The 16,642-nt window shown below is 42.1% G+C and overlaps 1 protein-coding gene across 3 annotated transcripts in view; it reads right to left on the minus strand.

Moving 5' to 3' along the window:
• Positions 1–16,642, minus strand: part of LOC121506286 (nck-associated protein 5-like) — a 265,350-nt gene that overhangs the window by 134,685 nt on the left and 114,023 nt on the right. The window contains exon 1 of one of the 3 annotated variants that reach the window (XM_041782020.1): positions 10,794–11,162. The exons of the other annotated variants lie outside the window; for them this stretch is intronic. Within the exon in view, the coding sequence (XP_041637954.1) occupies positions 10,794–10,822 (29 nt within the window). The 5' untranslated portion in view covers positions 10,823–11,162. Of the gene's footprint in view, positions 1–10,793; positions 11,163–16,642 lie in introns of those variants that run through there. 3 annotated transcript variants of the gene reach the window in all.

Here is a 16,642-nt window from a genome sequence, read left to right on the forward strand (position 1 = left end):
TTTTTACTCATTATTGCCATTTTTGCCCCTTTTCACCCATTTTTGCTGCTTCCTTGCGTCCATTACTGCCACTTTTTTGCCGTTTTTCACCCATTTCTGCTGCTTTTTGTCCGTTTTTCCAATTCTTGTGCCACTTTTAATGAATTTCAGCCCAATACTGCCACTTTTTTCTGCTTTTCACTCATTTTTTTTTGCTCAGTTTTTGCTACTTCTTTTGCCACTTTTAACTCTTTTTGCAGCTTTTTACCCATTTTCTCCTGCTTTTTGTCCGTTACCGCCACTTTTTTGCCTCTTCACCCACTTGTACTGCTCTTCGTCCATTTTTTCCACTTCTTTTGCCACTTTTAACCCAATTTTGCTTGGGTTTTTCCATTATTGCTACTTTTTTTGCCAGTTGTAACCAATTTTTTGCAGCTTTTCTACTGTTTTCATCCATTACTGCCACTTTGTGCTTCTTTTGCCCCATTTTTACCACACTGCATCAATTTTTTCCACTCCTTTTGCCACTTTTAACTAATTTTTATTGTTTTTTGACCAAATAAAGCGATTTTGTTCACTAGTTTTAACCATAATATACCCAGTAATATAACAATATATCCAAATCCTACCAGTTTATTGATGCTTTTTCACCCATTTTTGCTGGTTTTTACCCGTTATTGCCACTTTTATGCAGTCTTTTCAGTGGTTTTCTTTTGCCACTTTAAGACAAAAATCTGTTTTTTACCCATTACTGCTTCTTTGTTTCATCACTTTTAACCCTTTTTTGCTGCTTTTTGTCCATTCCTGTCACTTCTTTTTGCCACTTTTAACCTATTAGTGCTGCTTTTTACCTATTTTCACAATAATTCCCATTGAAGTTGTCTCAGTGTTTTTTCCTCCTTTACTTTCTGGCATCCTACCATGATTTTTCTGACCTCCATGGGCCCCCAGTTTGGCTGGGCCCCAGAAACCTCATCTTCTTTTTGAACATATCCATGCAAGTTACCACTCACCCTTTAGGCATCAGATTTCTTTACAGGTGTACATCCTAGTCTTTTTTAAATTAATTCAGTAGGGCTGTTGATACACAGTCAGAGGACCAGGGTAAAGGGAGTTGGTAATGGCTTACAAAACAGGAGCCTGAGCCCTGACCAACCCATTTAGAGAACTATAGCCTCATTACATTTGGTGCCACCCAACAGCTGAGATATTGGTGCCCTAAGAAATTATGTGTTTAGGGTGTCTGGGATCACAAGCCCAAAATTTCCAAACACATGAACTCCAACACAGAACAAGCCCTAGTTATCCACAATGTTTTACTGTTGTCTTCTCAACCTTTAAAAAGATGTCTCCTTCATTACAGAAGTCTATGGTGAAAATGCCTATTTGGCCAGACAAACTGAATACTGCCAAATGCAAAAAGCAGCAGCAGATCCAGACTGAAATAAAAAATTCATGAACTGAAAGGACATCCCAAAAATCCATTAAAAAAGACAACATTTGTGTCTCTTGTGCGTGCAGTCTCTTGGGTTCTCATTTATAACATTTTGGTATTTTCTTGATCTTGACAAGAATTTAAGAGAAAGTTATTGCAAGAGGTGCTTAATGTAAAGAAGAGGCAAGAAAAAGGCATAAAATATACTGTAAAATAAGTAAGGCTCATATCTAAAAACATGTATTGTTGGTATCATACTGTGACTATGCTAATCAACAATAAGAGAATGTTAGAAAATAACTTTAATTTAAATACTGATAGGACAGACAGAAGGACAAACACACAGATTAATAAGTATATTTGACTGATGGATGCAACAGTCTACTTGGATGAAAGGATGGACCGTTGGATTCATAGACAGAAAGACTGAGTGACTGGTGGACAGATGATAAATGCAAGACTTTACTTGAATGGTTGGATGGACAGAAGATGATGGATGTATAAATGAATGATAGATATAGAGGTCCTCAATGGATGGATACTACAATTCAATGACCAATGAAAAGATAGTGAGACAGATGGATGCTAAAAATCTATTTAAAAAAAGGATGGATGAATGGATGGATGTTTATGATGGATGAAGACGTCCATTTGGATGGATGGATGGATGGATGGATGGATGATGGATGGATGAATGGATGGATGATGGATAGATGGATGGATGGATGGATGGTTGTTGATGAGTGATGCAGTAGTCCATTTGGATGGATAGATGGATGGATGGATGGATGGATGGATGGATGAATGTTTATGATGGATGCAGAAGTCCATATGGATGGATGGATGATTGGATGAATGGATGGATGGATATTGATGTTGGATGCAGTAGTCCATAGGGATGGATGGATGGATGGATGGATGGATAGATGGATGATTAGATGGATAGATGGATGGATAGATGGATGGATGATTAGATGGATGGATGGATGGATGGATGGATGGATGGAGTGATGGATGGATGGATGGATGGATGATTGGATGGATGGATGGATGGATGGATGATTAGATGGATGGATGGATGGATGGATGGATGGATGGAGTGATGGATGGATGGATGGATGGATGATTGGATGGATGGATGGATGGATGGATGATTAGATGGATGGATGTATGGATGGATGACTGATCACTGAATGTAATGCTAACCATGCTCACTAATAAAACAGCACATGCTGCTCCAGCCTTATCACACGTTCCCCTCATTGTTCAGCTTTTCTCACCTTAGCCAGCCTGGTCTGTAGTAATTGGGGAACAGGGGACCTGCATTTACAGCTGTACTGTAACACTAGAAGGTTCTGCTGACTCATGGAGACTGTGCAAAGGCTGCTGGGTGTTTTACAGTGGCTGTCAACACATCGTTTGCAGAGAAGCAGGGCAAACAGTAGCTCTTTACAGAAGGCAGACAAATGGCCTGTTCACATACAATAGAGACAAAAAGTACGGTAAATAGGAGCACTCGAAGCACAGTTCTGCCATTTATAGAGCTGAGCAGACGTTGCTGAGCAGCTGATGCAGGAGTCTTTCTTAATTCAGATTCACCTTAAACCTCCAAAGCACTGATAGAAATGTGTGGGTGCAGTTGCAGAGATTTTGAGATTGCCATAGCATCATTGCTTTTGCTCTCAGGCATGCTGGTAATAAAGTAATTTAAAGTCGCTGCACTCTTTGTAATTCACTTTAAGTAAAGAGTGCACCAAATGGTCTAAAGAGCTGAAATAAAACCAGAAAGGTGTTTGGAAAAGAGTTTTACTGCATGTCGATGAAGCCTCTCCAGCCTCTGTGTTTCCTCTCCAGCTGCACCAACACTCCGGGCCGGTGGACGAGGTCTCGAAGCTTTTTCTCCCCGCTATTACCCGGTGATTTACAGCCGTGATAGTGGGGAGCTGAAGTTTTGTTGACATTCCCCGCCCCGCGCAACCCTCCAATACGACGCTGACCCCCTTTTCCGAGCTCGTAAACGGCCTTGCTCCGTTGAAAGCATCACCGTGACGGTCGGGGAAAGAAATATGAAACAAGAGGGAACACTCACAAAAAAAGAAAGTGGGTTTTGGAGCGCTTTGATGTGAAGACTTGTGAGATGCATGCGACTGTGAAAGTGTGTCAGCAGGAAGGCTGTGTCTAGTAAACAAGGGCAACACCATATTATCTTGTAAAATGTTGGCTTGTAGGACTATGACCTAAAAAACTAATCCAATTTGGGGATTTTTTTTGTCCCAAAAGAACCGAAACACTTGTGGCTTGAATATAACACACAAAAGCTTTATCTTTTTCCCTTTAACTTGCAAAGAGAACCATGTGTCTTCGCACCTTAGCACACATGGAGAGTGTTCATCCATTTAAAAACCACAAGAATGCTCCGTCTCTAATGACATCACTTAACAGTCAGCGAGGGTGTCTGGGCAAAGCTTTGTCTCCAGGCAAAACAGTCAGTGCATGCAATAAGCCATTGATAGCCGGCAAATAAAAGCCTTTTATTGGTTATAAATTGTGTCGGATCATTAAACTTTATTTTCCTGAGTGACATTACTCCAAGTTTAGCCAACGAGGGAGAAAAGACACTGGATAGTCCCTCTCTTTCTGGATTTTCAACTACTTAACATCCAGTCAAATGAAAAGCATGAGACTTCATTGGGACTATAATGTGATCTGGCTCTCACAATCAAAAAATGCACAGCCTGGCAAGATGTCAACACCCTGCGTCGAGCTGTTGTGTTTGTTTCAGATGCTGCATGTGCAAAAACAGGTTCATACCAGTCCAAGAGAGCGCTCTGCAGGACTGTTTTTAGAGTTCCCACGTGCTGTTCGTGGGGGAAGATAAATGTAGAGCAGGCCAAAGGGAGGAATGCATTCAAAGCACCCTTAATTGAGCTGGATGGCCTGCAGTCACAGAAGCAGAGCGTCTCAACAAGGCTGGCGAGATCCTGAGATGTGCCTCACACATCATTAAACCGGCTGCTTTGGCTCACGGCTCTGCGGTACCAATGTGGGGAGTTATATGGGAAAGTTGTCTGGAAGGTGCCCCCTCCCTCATTCAAAATGAAAGTCCCCCTGGCTGTCAATGAAGGGGAAGTGCTCCCATGCTGAGGCCCACTGGGCCGGCCATTGAACAGAGGAACATTCCTCAGTAATTCAGTTTGACCTGAACCCAATATGCTAGCTGTGGGTCACCGAATACTGAGCGCCACATGCAGGGAGGAGGAAAAGTTGGGAAAATCGGATGTAGAGGAGTGAGGGGCAAAGTGACGGAGAAGAGTGAGGGGAAGTATAAAAGAACATGTCAGTTTGATCTGGAGGACGGGTCTTAATTTGGTTGATTGGGCTGCAGTCTGTTGCAACTGGAGAGGTCTTAAAATCCACTTCTGTCTTGTGAATTTGGTATCATAAAACTCTCCGATCCCTATGCAATAGGTGTCAGGAATGCATTCAAAAACCCCAAAAGTGAGCTCTGCAAAACCATCACTGGATAGGTTTTATAGAAATGATCTCTGGTGCACACTTTCTTAAATGAGTGGCACATTTTATATCTGGAAAAGGGAGATTTGGGACAATATTGCAAACAAGAAACGTAGGCCCCACAAATAGAAAGATAGGGAAGACTAGGGCCATGGTTTTTGGACTGTCCCTTGAAAAAGAGGATAAAAATAGGCTGCCCCTTGGGATGAAAGCTTCAGGTAACCATGACCTGGATGAACCAACTCCAAAACAGACATAATGTTCCTTCAACTACAGGCCAATCTTTATCCTGGTAATCGTCCAAAGACATATTCCAAACTACAAGATAACAAAAAAAATAACGTATTTGCCTCACTGCCATGGCTACAGGTAGTTTCTATCAGGCTCTATCCGACGGCTGCTTCCTAAACTCCAGGTAGCATGAACTACACATTTTTCGCATGAATCTACACACTACCAAACCAGGGTGCCAGAGTATACCACGCTGATCCAAAGGGGTACCAAGAACTTAACCAAGCTCAGTTGCCCTGTGGGATCAAGCTTCAGTTAACCAAAACCTAGACGAATGACAACCTTCACAGGTGTGATAAGTATGGTGTCCTTCACTGAGATTCAAAACATGCCCCCTTCCCGTCAGGCCAAAGTCTTCACTTACTTGTTTGCAATGAAATATTGGCGTGCTTTTGTCCCGGAAATTCTCCAAAGACATTCCAAACTACTAGATTGTGAAAAACTGATTAGATTAGCCTCTTTGTCATGGCTACAGGTAGTTTCTATCAGGCTTCTATCCGTGCATTGGACAATAGGAGGCACTTATTATATATTATCCTATCTACGGACACCATTTGTGTAAACAAAGCATCAGATTTTGGAAAGGACGCCCTCCTGTCAGATTTGTGATGCAACATTGATCTAGCTCCCAGTAGTTCTCCAAAAACATATTTCCAGGCTGCTAAATCGTGAAAAATGCAAAAATCAGCCTCGACACCATTGCAACAGGTACTTTCATCTGCATCCTTGGCTATCTGTGAAGAAATGTACCTCCTTGTGAAGCTTGGAGGAAATATGGCCATCTCTAAAAGGTAGATAGTGTGCTCAACCCCCCCTTTCTACCATGCTTTAATTGTTGGGATTAGAGTCGAAGAATACTAAGTCCATCTTCAATGATAAGTTAGTCCAAACCTTGCCAAAATCCACAAAACCCAAAAAGTAGAATTTATCAAAAGCTATCATATCTGGACTACGACTAAGGCTGTTATTGGCGGACAGTCCATCTCTGAAAAGTAGATTGGCAGTTTGACCCCAGCTTCACTGCTCAGCAACGTTGGAAAATGGGGTTGGGACTAGCACTAGCATATCCATTTTTAAACCCAGCCAATATTCCAAAAAATCTTTTAATTGACCTTAGATACTGAGCACAACATGCAAGGAGGAGGAAAAGCTGGATGGACTGGACATAGAAGAGAAAGAGGCAATTTCAAAAGGGCATCAGTTTGATCTTCTGGAGCAGCCTTAATTTGGTAGATTGGGGTGAAATCACTGCAGTGTAGTGTATTGCTTTGGACTGAGCAATTTGCATAGCAACAAACATCCAAAATCTCCTAAAACAAGCCATCTGTTGCAACTGGAGAACTCTTAAATCCATCCTCTCCCTGTGAATTTGGTGTCCTATAATGGTAGGCTCATTGCCTAATACCAAACCTAGCCAACATTCCTGAACCACCCAAAAACAAGCTTTATGAAATGATCTCTGGTGCAAGAATTTGTGAATAAGGCAGCATTCTTCAGTCTGGACTAGGGAGGTTTGGTAAATATTGGCAAAGAAGGCATCAATGAGGAAAGATAGGGAAGACGAGGGCCATGATTGTTGGGCCCTGTCAAAAATGTTCAACTTGACCCCCAGTCTTAATCAAAGCAGCCTTTTGGAGAAGAGGCAAAACAAGAACCTTAAGTGAGTCCGGTTGCCCCTTTGAGTCAAGTTTTGGATCACCAGGACCTGGATTAATGAGAACCTAAAACAACCCAATCCCAATGTTCATAAAGTGTTGTGAAATGGGGTAGGGAATAGGGCTCTGTGAGCATACCAAGCCCTAATTTATGAGTGAATCTTTGGCACTCAGTTCAACTAAACCAACATTCCCAAAACCCCAAAATTCCCCTAACTGACACCAAATACTGGGTGCCACGTGTAAAGGCCTGCTGAAGGGGTCTTTATTTTTTGACTGGGTTGTTGTTAAGAGTATTACTGTAGTCATAGAGCAACAGGCATCCAAAATTCCCCAGTACATCCTTTCTGTTGGCACTAAAGAATTTCAACATCCATCTCCTTGTGGGAAATTTGGTATCAAACGGCTTACAACAACATGTAGGCCAACTTCTGCTGTTCCCATCTCGTGACTTTTAAATCACAACTGCTCAAATGTAGGACACATAATGTAGTAGTGGAAACGTGTTGCACAAACCAGAACACGGCAGAAGAGGGGAGGAGGGGGGGAATAATAATAACGTGGGGAAAATGGTTGCACTGCAGCATGGTCTGGATGGAGAGAATTACAGTTTTAATTCTATAAAATCAAATCCCTGCACTTGGCAATCCTCTTATCCAGTAATCCCCAGGTAGGTTTCAGAGGGCAGTGGGCTCAAACTGCCCAGTGCAGCAACACATCTGCCCATGTGGTGGGATGATATGACTGGCTGCAGCTCTGGTCCCAATAAAGGCTTTAAATGGACACCATTTGGGCAAAAAATAGACCAAATGGCTCAACTGTAGCATGGTAAGTCCAGACGGTAATGGTGATTGCTGTATTATACTTGGCAAGTAGATGCAGACTACAGTTAGGTTTGGTTTAGCTGTCTCTTGAAGACTGTACTGTTGATTAAAACTGAAAATGAATTCAAATATCTCACTAGATTTATGACTGGATGCATTTGGTGCAATAACAGGAAAGGAATGTTCCCCAGATCATAGGTTTTATTGACAAATACTCCAGTTCTTTATAGTTTTGGTTGACATTCCTGTTTTTCTTGTGATATTCCTGGATTGTTTTCATAAACTTCAATGGCAATAATGTGACTCCCAATGATACTGCTGTTCCATTTATGCATGGCAAGCCAACCAAAAGTCCATTAATTCCTATGGGAATCTTCATGATATCCAATGTGCCAGGGAAACTATTACCCTCAACAATATATTGGTCTGGAATTTGCCTTGTGTTGAAAAACCTGGACTTTTCGATGGATTTCAGAGATTGCATCATAATGCTATAGGTTAGCTAACATGCTGCCAGCTAGCCAATAGGTCTTTTCTTTGGATTAAAGTTAGATTTATCAGTTTAATCTGGACAGTTTGGCATGTATTTATACATTTCAGTGAAAAGTCAGAAGCCATAACTAGCTAAAACCAAGTTAGCTAACAAAGGATGCCAGAGTATACCAAGCTGATCAAAAAGGGTAATCAAGCTCAGCTGCCAAGCTTCAGGTGAACATGAAAAGATGAATAACAAGTATACTTGTTAAACTACTCTTGTGTCTTTTTAGTACGATATTTCACATTCCTGGCAGGCCAGTGTCTTTACTTATTTCTTGCCATGCAATATTTGTCCTTTTTTGTCCCATTGTTTCTCCAAAGACATTAAAAACTACTTGATTGTGGAAAAACTGACAAAGTTAGACTTGGCTACAGGTAGTTTCTATCAGGTTTCTATCCAAATGATGCCTCCTAGTGTCCTTGCATTCGACACTAGATAGCATTAACTATACATTTTCCAATTTACAGACACCAATTGTGCAAGTAAGTGTAAACAAAGCATTGAATTTTGGAAACAGTCCAATGTCAGCCTTGTTTGGTGTAAAACGAAACAGTGCTTTGGTTTACAGTTAGTTGGTTACCCTTTTTGGATCAGTGTGGTATACTCTGGCATCCTCGGTTAGCTAGTGTATAGATTCATGCCAAGCTGTGAAAAATGTGTTGTTCATGCTACTTGGCATTTAGGAAGCAGACGTCGGATAGAAGCCTGATAGAAACTACCTGTAGCCATGGCAGAGAGGAAAATATGTTGTTTTATTTGTTATCTAGTAGCTTGGAATATGTCTTTGGAGGATTACTAAAATAACAACTGGCCTGTAGTTGAAGGAGCCATTGGTCTTGTGCTTTTCAATTCTCCAAATGCACATTTTCAGATTGCTGAATGGTGCAAACTTACAACTTTAGAGTCTCCACCATGGCTACAGGTAGATCCAGACAGAGAGAGGCTGGGAAAACAAGTCTAAGGTCTAGCTAAGCTTCAGACAAGCTGGTAGTGATATGTCAACAAGCTATGAGTCTGTGTAGAAGTGTTGTGTTCGACAGCCCTTGAAATAAGAGGGACAAACACAAGAGTTTGACTACATTGTTCAGGTAACAGAGGTCCATATATGATGCAAAATGTAGATCCTTCTCCTTGGGAATTTCTGCACAAAGTAGCCAGGATAGATTGTATGACCATCCCCAGAAAGTTGATAGAAACTGTAAGCTCAGCCCCAAATCCTAGTAGAGATATGATGTCCTTAATTACAAACTTTGCTTTAGCATTTAGCCCAGTTTAAGCTAACATCCTAAAACCAAAAAACTGAGCTTTATAAAGCCATATTTGCTATATTAATCTGAAAGAAGACAGCCGATCAACATGAGGAAAATAGGGAAGCCTCAGGTACATCTACAGGTAGATCCATCTGTAGCTATTGCTGTCTGTTAAGAAATGTACCTCCTCGCATTGGCTGTGCAAAAAACAGCTGCATGGGTAAGAAAAAGGACAATCCAATGAAGAATTCTTTGCTTTACCCTGTTGTTGACTATCGTGCCGCTCCATCCCTTTGGGTTTCCAGTCATAAAGCATCCTCTACATGGCAGATGCTATTTTCTGCCCCTATGTTGGGAAGCACCAATTCCCAAGGCAAAAAACTAACCCTCAAAAAGACAGAGAATGGCATTTCTTTCTGGCACTTTGACAACATCCAGCTAGAGAGTGATGATACCTCCCATACTCTCCCATGCTCTCATTTCCATGTTCCCTTGCAGTTCTGTTTTTAGAGATAACAACCCCAACTAAAAATATGACGCCAAAATGCCCAGAACCCTCCATGTGGCATCCTTGGTGTGCTTCCTGCAGCCATGCTCGCCTCTCTCTGAGAACTGTAAATGTGTTATGAGTACTGGGAAAGACCCCTGACCTGCCGTGACATTGACATATGGACACTGGTGCTGCAGCACTTCACGCCACATTTATAGGGGGCTGCAGAGCAGCTGATCATAACAGAGAGCCTCTATCCCCATAATCCATATTCTCCACCACATATCCACACCCAGTTCAACACCAGTCATTTCAGTGTGGGATTAGTGGGCTGGGTAGAAAATCTTAATCTGCTTGAGAAAGAAGAAAAGGAGCAGTGGGAAAGAAAAGCATGCATTCCTGCACATACAAATCCCCTGCAACGCTCGATTGTTTTACCTCTGCTAAAACGACGGGTATCCATTTCCTTCAGCTATCAATCAGAATCAAAGTGGTTTACGCAGCGCCCCGGCCCCATGCTGTTGCTACTAGCAACAGGACACGCGATTCCCTTTGCAACTGGCTAATCAGGCTCAGCACAAATCAGACATCATCCTCTACACATGTGTATATGAAATATGCTGCCTCCTCAGGGGGAGCTCACTACAAAGTAAAGACGGCTGAAGGAGGTGCAGCCCAGGGAGAAAATTATTAAGGTGAGTGTGCATGCGTTCTTCTAACAACAGAGAAGTATGTCATGTATGACAAACAAAGAGTGTACATCAATCAACAGGACAGTTTTGTGATTCCATAAAAGCCAGTGACTGCTTCCTTCTTACCCTGGTGGAGATGCAGCATCCTGGTGCATTCAGAGGACACGCATGGTAATCCACCAGCCGCTCTCCTCCTGCTCTGCAGCTGCTACCCACTGATCCGGCTGACGATAAAGTTTACATCCACAATGCAGCACTGCCGGCTCTACACTGCCTCTCTACTTGACTGAGACCCTCTCCTCTCCTCTCTCTCTTTTCCACGTTCCCTCGAGCGATCAGAATCCCTGCGTCCCTGTCCTTCTCCCACTCCTTCTGTCCTCTACTCTCTTCCTGTCTCTCTCAATCTGGCAACATGCGTTGACTCTCCCGACGCCGCTTCCCTCTTCCTTCTCTTCCTTCACGCTACATACGCTCTCCCCTCTGCACTACGCTTTCTCTCACTAACACTCACGCTCAGAGGCTTCTCTTCACACACAGCGCTGCGTGCCTTCCCCCCCTGCCCACCCCACCTCCAGGCTTTATCTATCCTCAGACTGTTTCTCTCTGCTTCTATCTCTCCGTCCGGCACTGGGTCTCTCCAGTTCTCTCTCTCTCTGTGGCTGCGTCCCTCCTCTTCGAGCTTGCGGGACGTTTAACATGTGTTCAGGGAGACGGCTTACCCTCTGAAGGTGGCTCTTTCCTCAGGGGAGGAGAAGAGAGGTTGGGGTGGGGGTTTTGGACTGAGGAGGAGGAGTTTTTGGGGGGTGACAACAGTATCGAGGGGGGTTTAACCACAGCATGAGCGTGAACAGGCAAGAGGCAGCCGGCTTGTGATGTTCCACCAACTGGGATCTTTGAGTCGAGAGAGAGAGGGGCTGGGAAAACAAGTCTAAGGTCTTGCTGAGCTGGGAGTGATGTGCAGAAGTGTTGTGTTGGACTACCTTTAATAGAAGAAGGTCAGAAACTGGAGGCATCCATTGGGTTGGACTCCATTGTTCAGGTAATAGAGGTCCATATATGAAGCAAAGTTTTGATCCTTCTCCTTGGGAATTTCTGCACAAAGTGGCCACGATTGATTGCTTCCCTGGAAAGCTGATGGAAACATAATGCTTGATCTCACACACCAATGGGATTAGGTGTCCAGACAAGACCACTTAAAAGTCCTATGTAATAAACCCGTCTTTAGCACTTAGCCTTAGCCAAGCCAGCATCCTAAAACCAAAAAATGAGGCCATGATTAAAGGACTGACCATCCCTGGAAATTTGATCAAAATTGTAGATTCAACCCCTAATCCCCGTTTGTATTAGGTGTTGGGAGAGGAGTTTGAAAACTGGACAACCACTTTATCAGAAGAGTGCCAAGCCCCAGTTTTCTGGTCCAATCTTTAACACTGGGTTCAAAGCAAGCCAACATTCCCCAAAACCCCACATTTGAGCTTTATTAAATGATCTCTGCTGCACAGATTTGGAACAACTGGAAAGTCCAATTTTTGTCTGGACAGGGGAGCTTTTAAGAAACAATATAAAAACAGATAAAGATGTCACCAACAAAACAAAGATAGGGACAAACAAGGTGATGACTGTTGGCCTACCCATTCCTCAAATGGGAGGCTTGTCCTTTAGGTGTTGGGAAAACTGGTTGGAACCAGTTTTAGAATACCAAGTCCTGATTTATGAGACAATCTTTGGCACTCATCCCAAAACAAGATGGCATTTCCAAAACTCCAGCACTTCAAAACCTTAGCTTTTTCAATGTTGTACCAATTCGTAAAATGGATGGCATATCTGAATCCAAACGAGGGACCTTTTGGGAAACACTGCAAAGTAAGAAAGAAAAGGTGCCAAGATGAGAAAGATAAGGACAGCCAATGTCAACATTTTTGGACTGTCCATTGTTAGGAATTTAAAAGATATGGTGTGAAATGAATGCTTGAGTAGTTGATAACTCATTCCCAGTTCTAGCATGTTTTAAGCTTTGAGATAAAAAGTTAAAAATATAATTTGTTTGACTTAAAATCTTCCCTTTTAGGTTAGATTAAGGGTTAATCTAACGGTTAGGAAACCAAAAGTTAAAAGTTAAAACCCTGACATGCAAAACCTGATTACAAAATGTTTAATGAAGCTGAGTAAACAGTTAATATGCTTGTCCTCCATGAAATCATTTTAACTTACCAAACAGCTCCGCAAGCTGGGCAAGCTGCATAGATATTAGCTATGTAGCTAATGTAGCTACAAAGCTTGTGCAGCTACATCAATGACTTATCAATGTAGATCGCTATGTAGCTAAGGTAGCTAAAGGTAAGCTCACAAAGCAGTTACGTATCTATATAGATAAGTTATCTATGTAGCTACATGAGCTTTAGCTACATTTGCTAAAGCTCACCTTAATAAAGCTTACATATCTACATTGGCTTATGTAATAATGCTAATTAGGTAGCTAGCGTAGCTATGTTAGCTTTTGGTAATGCTAACAAAGCCAAAGTGGCCATTGGTGTAACTACTTCTTAAATGGGTCTACGTATACAAACTTTAATCCTAGATTAGAATGCTGCTTGGTCTGTTATGTCTCCAGAGTGTCTTGGTGCACTGAGGACTGTAAGTCTCCGCTCTACCCACAGACCTGAACCAGCACCTGAGATCCATGACTCTTTTTAATTTGAAGTGGTCCTAACAGACCATCATGTCAGACCAACTTTCCCAAAATCCAAAAGTGAGCTTTTTAAAAGTATTTCTTTGAACATATATTTGATAAAAATGGACCACGTTTTTTAATCTGGATGTTGGAGCTTTCAGAAAACAATGAAAAGAAAGAGAGGGAGGGCACCAATGTCAAAAAGATGAGGACAACCACGGCCATGAATGTAGGATGGTCCATTTTAAGAAGTTAACAAAAATTGAAGGCTCTGCATCCAATCCAACCTGCATTAGTTAGTCCTTGGCACTCAGTCCAAACTAAGTCCAAATATCTGGTATGGAAATACTGGTTTTCGGATTTTTTGTATATCTTTTTTTTTTCGTTTTTCCTTTGTTCATTTTTTGTACCTTTGTTTATTCATTCGTTTGATTTTCGGACATTTGTTTTTCATTAGTTCATTTTTTGTTGATCATTTCTTTTTCCTTTCTTTTGTTCGTTTTTTGTTATTTGTTCATCAGTTTGTTCATTCGTTTGTTCATTTGTCGTTCGCTAGTTTTTCATTTGTTTTTTGCACATTCATTTTTGGTTGGTTGGTTCGGTTGTCGTTCGTTTGTTTGTCGTTGTTCCTTCAATCAATTTTTGTTGTTCGTTTTTCCATTCATTCATTTTTTGATTGTACGTCTGTTGTTGGTTCGTTCGTTTATAGTTGATTGTTCATTTGTTTTTCGTTGTTCATTCATTTTTTGTCTGTTTGTTCCTTTTTCATACACAAGGCACCAACCAAAGACAGATAAGTATTTTCTTTCTCCTAAGGTGATACAATCGTAGGCTCAGTCCCTGAGTCCAGAGTCAGGAAGGTGTTGGGAAAAGGGGGCTGAGAATATCTGGACAAAGAAGCCACTGGGTTACAACGCAAAAGATGAGGACAACCAAGGCCATGATTAAGCACTTCTTTTGAAGAATGCCAAGCCCTAATTTCTGAACCCATCTTTGGCACTCAGTCCAACCCAAGCCAACATTCCCAAAGCCCCAAAAACTGAACTCTCCCAAACAATCACTGATGCACAAATTTGGACACAGGAGATTTTTGGACAACAATGCAAAGAAAGAAAAAGATGGCACAGACAAAAGACAGACAGGGACAACCGAGGAAGAGTTCAAGATCAAGGAGAGCAAGCGACTGTATCAGAAGCCAGAGAGGGAGAGAGAAAGGACTGGGAGAGAGAGAGAATGAGGGAGTGAAGTGCTTGAGTCTGCTCGGGTTGAAGTGACGGTCCAGGCTCCAGCCCATCTGCCGCAATCACAATCAGTCTCAGCTGAATGGCTGTGACAAACTGCAGCCTGGAGCCCGCAACCTCAACCAGGCAGGACGCCTGAGAGGGAGATGAGAGAGGGGGGTGAAGAGGCAGAAAAAGAAGAGGAGGGGGGGACTCCTCTATTGTTTGCTCCCCAATAGGACCAGTGCGAGAGGGGGCGGGCATCGGAGGGGTGAAAAGGGGAATTAAAAGGGTCCCGGTGACAGGAGCGCTCAGTTAAAGAGGGGAAAGAAAGGACTGGGCTGACTTAGAGCCGGGGCCATCACTGCCACTTTGCCCCACATTCACTGTCACTAATGTCCTAAATGAACAATGACACTAACCATGTGAGAAAATTAGTTTGCCTGAGAGTGGAAAAGGGAGGGCGGCTGGGGAACGCAAAGTTAGGATCAACATGAAAGGATGCACCGGCGCACGAAGGCTTGAAGAGAATGCTGGGAAGCTGTGGCGTCGCCCAACAGTCATCATAAAAAAATGACACGTCCTGTCACGTTCTGGTTATCAGATGCCTCGTAAAGCTCGCTTCCACATTCCCATTTGTCATCGTAAAACTCAGGAAGATTCATGAGGCCTGATTATTGCATTTATGACTGAAATGTCATGCAGAGGGGTAATTGCGTTTATCATAAGCGCAGCTGTCTCAAAAGGGAAATGTGAATACAGAGCCAGCGTGATTTGATTCTAAGAGCAGGTGGTCACCAATTAGACACCATTGTTCCGTTCGGGTAGAAAAGATAAATGAAGCCCTGAGTCAGCAGTAGCACTTACATATGCAAAATAATCAAGAAATATTGAGGGCAATGGTCCAAGGTAATGTGATCAGGAGCAGGGAATATTTGAGCTATGGCTCTTGTCTTTCAAGGCGACACACAACAGAGTTCAGAGCCAGTCAGGACGTTTTACAGGCAGTTAGAACAGGCCAGTTCACCGTGCAAGTGCGACTAATGTTGGAGTTCAAAAGTCAACAGAAACATGTTAGTCCGACTGAGATCATACCAAGTTAAAATACTTGAGGTTTTCTTGGAATTCTTGGACAAACACTCCTAGAAAATGAAGTTTGGGATTGAGGTATACAGGACAATTGTGCTGATTTGGGTCCGATTTCACCTTCAAAGGCGCCAATTATCTGATGGTACTTATGATTATCTTACCAAAGTTTCCTGGTTAACCATTTATTTAGCAAAGACACATAGGTTAAAATGGCAGTGAAAACTAGATCAGAATTGCAATTTCAGCAGAAATTGCATAGGGGTGCTGAGAGCTGAATTGTGGAAGAACTGCTGAAAATAGCCAAAAAGCACAATAGCTAAAAATAGAATAAAAATAGCCAAAAATGCCATAAAAGTAGCTGAAAATGGCATCTAGTAGTTAAAAATGGATAAAAATAGCTGAAAGTAGCCAAAAAATAGCTTAAAATAGTTTAGGAATAGGTGAAATTAGCCTTAAAATAGCCAAAAATAGCATAACAAGAACAGCTGTCTGAGGCAGCAGACCCACGCCTAAGCAGCGCCACCAAGGAACTCACACTCCCATTGATTACTATGGTGTTCAAAATTTCGAAGTTAGAGAAAAACCGAACGGGTGTGCGGATCATCACAATATCTAATTGATTCTTCCCTGTCACTATCCCAATAGTCCCTGAAAGTTTGGTGAAGATCCGACTTTCCATTCTCGAGTTATCAAACAAACAAACAAACAAACAAACAAAGATACGGAACCCTTTGCTGATTTCATCGGCGTGGGTAATAAAAGTTGAAAATAGCCTAAAAATAGCTGGAAATGGCATTCATCAGCTGAAAAAGCATGGAAATAGCTGAAAATAGTACAAAGCTGAAGAATGAAATACCTGACTTGTGAAGAATTTAAAATCATTGCTTAAAACGTAAAATTTTGTTAACACAAAAATTGAACACTGCCCTAATGACAGAGTAGCCTCTTGAGTCTCAAGGCTGAAGGTGTGTGAGATTGTGGGACACCCTAGACAG

This window comes from Cheilinus undulatus, linkage group 24 (genome assembly GCF_018320785.1).
Source record: "Cheilinus undulatus linkage group 24, ASM1832078v1, whole genome shotgun sequence".
In the NCBI taxonomy this organism is placed as follows: Eukaryota; Metazoa; Chordata; class Actinopteri; order Labriformes; family Labridae; genus Cheilinus; species Cheilinus undulatus.